At 41.3% G+C, this 2,667-nt stretch overlaps 1 protein-coding gene across 1 annotated transcript; it reads left to right on the top strand.

Moving 5' to 3' along the window:
* Nucleotides 1-219: 219 nt before the first annotated feature.
* LOC103952406 (phospholipase A1-Igamma1, chloroplastic-like) lies at nucleotides 220-2,075 on the top strand. The gene is given in 2 exon segments (XM_009363998.3): nucleotides 220-1,147; nucleotides 1,150-2,075. Coding segments are annotated over 2 exon segments (1,557 nt in total). The 5' UTR covers nucleotides 220-378; the 3' UTR covers nucleotides 1,938-2,075.
* Nucleotides 2,076-2,667: the final 592 nt, after the last annotated feature.

Here is a 2,667-nt window from a genome sequence, read left to right as displayed (position 1 = left end):
AGAGGCTTGGAGATTTGACATATTAGATTATACTCCCCGCATGTGAACTTGTCTCCATCAACAAGAACAATACTAAATAAAATACCTATGGTCAATCAAACATACGCATATTTCCATGTTGTAGTCTTTGTCCCACGAGTGACACGTTCATTGTTTAATTCCAATTTGCTTGTATATAATTCATCCCTCAATTCCTCATTATCTCATTCCAAACTCAATTCCCCCATCTTCTGAGCTTTATGTCCAACTCGTCGAGCTCATAGCTTCAGCGGTAGAGCACTCAATAGTCAATCCTAATACATCTACCACAAGAGCTTAACCCCTATTTTCCGGCTGTCTGCTTGGAAATTTGAGCAGCATCAACAAATCGAGACAACCATGGCGCTATCAACTATGATGTACACCCATCTTCCGGCCGCTCAAGCCGCCCCCGTTGCAACCCGGTTTTCCTTAATCCGAGCTAGTCATCATCAAGAAGCTGTTCTTGACCATCCCCATCAAACCAAGACATCAAACAAAGCCAACCGTCTAGCTGAATCCCTAGCCAACCTCCTTCACCTCCACATAGATACTCCTAAAAGAACCAACATTAACCCTAATAATTGGCATCTGTTCACAGAAGAGATGCATTCAACTCCCACAACTTCTCCGAAAGACATCATATCCGAAAAATGGCGCAAAATCCACTGGTCCAATGATTGGGAGGGTCTTTTGGACCCTCTCCACCCTTGGCTAAGAAGGGAGATTGTCAAATATGGTGAGTTTGCACAAGCAACGTATGACGCTTTCGATTTCGATTCCTTCTCCGAGTATTGTGGGAGTTGCAGGTACGACAAAAACAAGCTTTTTGATGTGTTGGGTCTAGACAAAAATGGCTACAATGTTAGCAAATACATTTATGCAATGTCACACATCGACATGCCACAGTGGTTGGAGAGGTCACACTTGGCTGACACATGGAGCAAGCATTCCAACTGGATGGGGTATGTTGCCGTGAGCGATGAGGAGGAGACTAGGAGGATTGGGAGGAGGGACATTGTGGTGGCGTGGCGGGGGACCGTGGCGCCATCAGAGTGGTATGAGGATATACAAAGGAAATTGGAGCCAATTGGGAGTGGAGATGCCAAAGTGGAACATGGTTTCCATGGATTTACACTGCCAAGAGTGACACCACAAGGTACAACAGGTCTAGTGCATCAGAGCAAGTCATGAAAGAAGTGGCTAGGCTCGTGGAGTTGTACCAAGCAAGAGGTGAAGAAGTGAGCCTTACAATCACAGGGCATAGCTTGGGAGGTGCATTGGCTTTGCTCAATGCCTATGAAGCTGCCGAAAAACTCCCTGGCCTTCCGATAAGCGTAATTTCCTTTGGCGCCCCTAGGGTGGGAAACATTGCCTTCAAGGAAGAGCTACACCAAATGGGAGTCAAGACATTGAGGGTTGTGGTTAAACAAGACATGGTTCCGAAAATGCCAGGCCTTGTTTTGAATGAGAGTCTTCAGAAATTTGATGATATTACGGGACCATTGGATTGGGTTTACACACATGTTGGAGCTGAATTGAAGCTCGAAGTTGGTTCTTCGCCTTATCTCAAGCGTGGCGGGTTCAATCTGCCCGGGTTTCATAGCCTCGAGACATACCTCCATCTTGTGGATGGGTTTTTTAGTACAGAAACTACTTTTAGATCAAATGCTAGGAGGGATATTGCCTTGGTGAACAAGGGATGCGACATGTTGGTGGATGATCTTAAAATCCCGCAGTGTTGGTATCAATTGCCACACAAGGGGCTAGTAAGAAACGCTCATGGGAGATGGGTTAAACCAAAACGAGACCCCGAAGACATACCTTCACCTACAAGAGAAGCACAAGCTCATGCTCTTCAAGTAGAGATGATGCAACCATCATCAGATGATACACTTAAATCTTTATGTAGTGCTTAATTAACATGTAAATTTTGACAGTTGATTAAGAACTTGAATGTTTGGCCTACTTGTTTGCCTTGTTTTTCCGCCCAAATGCACAGGATTTCTCGGCCATATAGCACTAACTAATCATTTTCAATTTTTAGTTTTCAAAACAATGAACAAGACTAAAACAAAGTGGTTGTAAAAGAACCGGTAAGTGTTGCAGTGTCATATTATAAAGAATAACGTCATTGGAAATACTGATCATTTTATAACTAGACAATGTTTTGTTAGTTTAACATACACGCTTGACTCATTGTCTAACAACTTAAATTTTTGAAACCTTGTGTTTATCTCTAAGAGCATAATGACATGTTCACATAGGTCTCACATATATATTTTTATATACAGCTCATCATCTAATAGTTTTTAGACATTTCAGCCCACTCCAAACAACTCCCACATATTTAATTTCTCTAATTTTATAAACAAAACTCATATTATAAATCATGTTAATTACGTGTTTCAATAATAATAATGATTCAATTCAGATGTTATTGGCTGACTTTGATAAGATAAACAAAATAACATATCCCACGCCTTTAAGAATGTATGGTTCCGCCGTTTTTGTTGTCTAACAAAATCATAATTATTAGACAGTCTTGACGTGCTTATATCCCCATGAAATAATAAATAGCTAGTTGCATATGTGGTGTGATTTTTTTTTTTTTTTTTTTTTTTTGTGTGTGTGTGTGTGTGGCAGCCA

Source organism: the organism of the source record quoted next, unplaced genomic scaffold (genome assembly GCF_019419815.1).
Source record: "Pyrus x bretschneideri cultivar Hongxiangsu unplaced genomic scaffold, Pyrus_bretschneideri_v1 Contig19, whole genome shotgun sequence".
NCBI classification, from domain to species: Eukaryota; Viridiplantae; Streptophyta; class Magnoliopsida; order Rosales; family Rosaceae; genus Pyrus; species Pyrus x bretschneideri.
The sequence above is the reverse complement of the archived record's forward strand: the minus strand, read 5'-3'. Positions and strand labels throughout refer to the sequence as shown.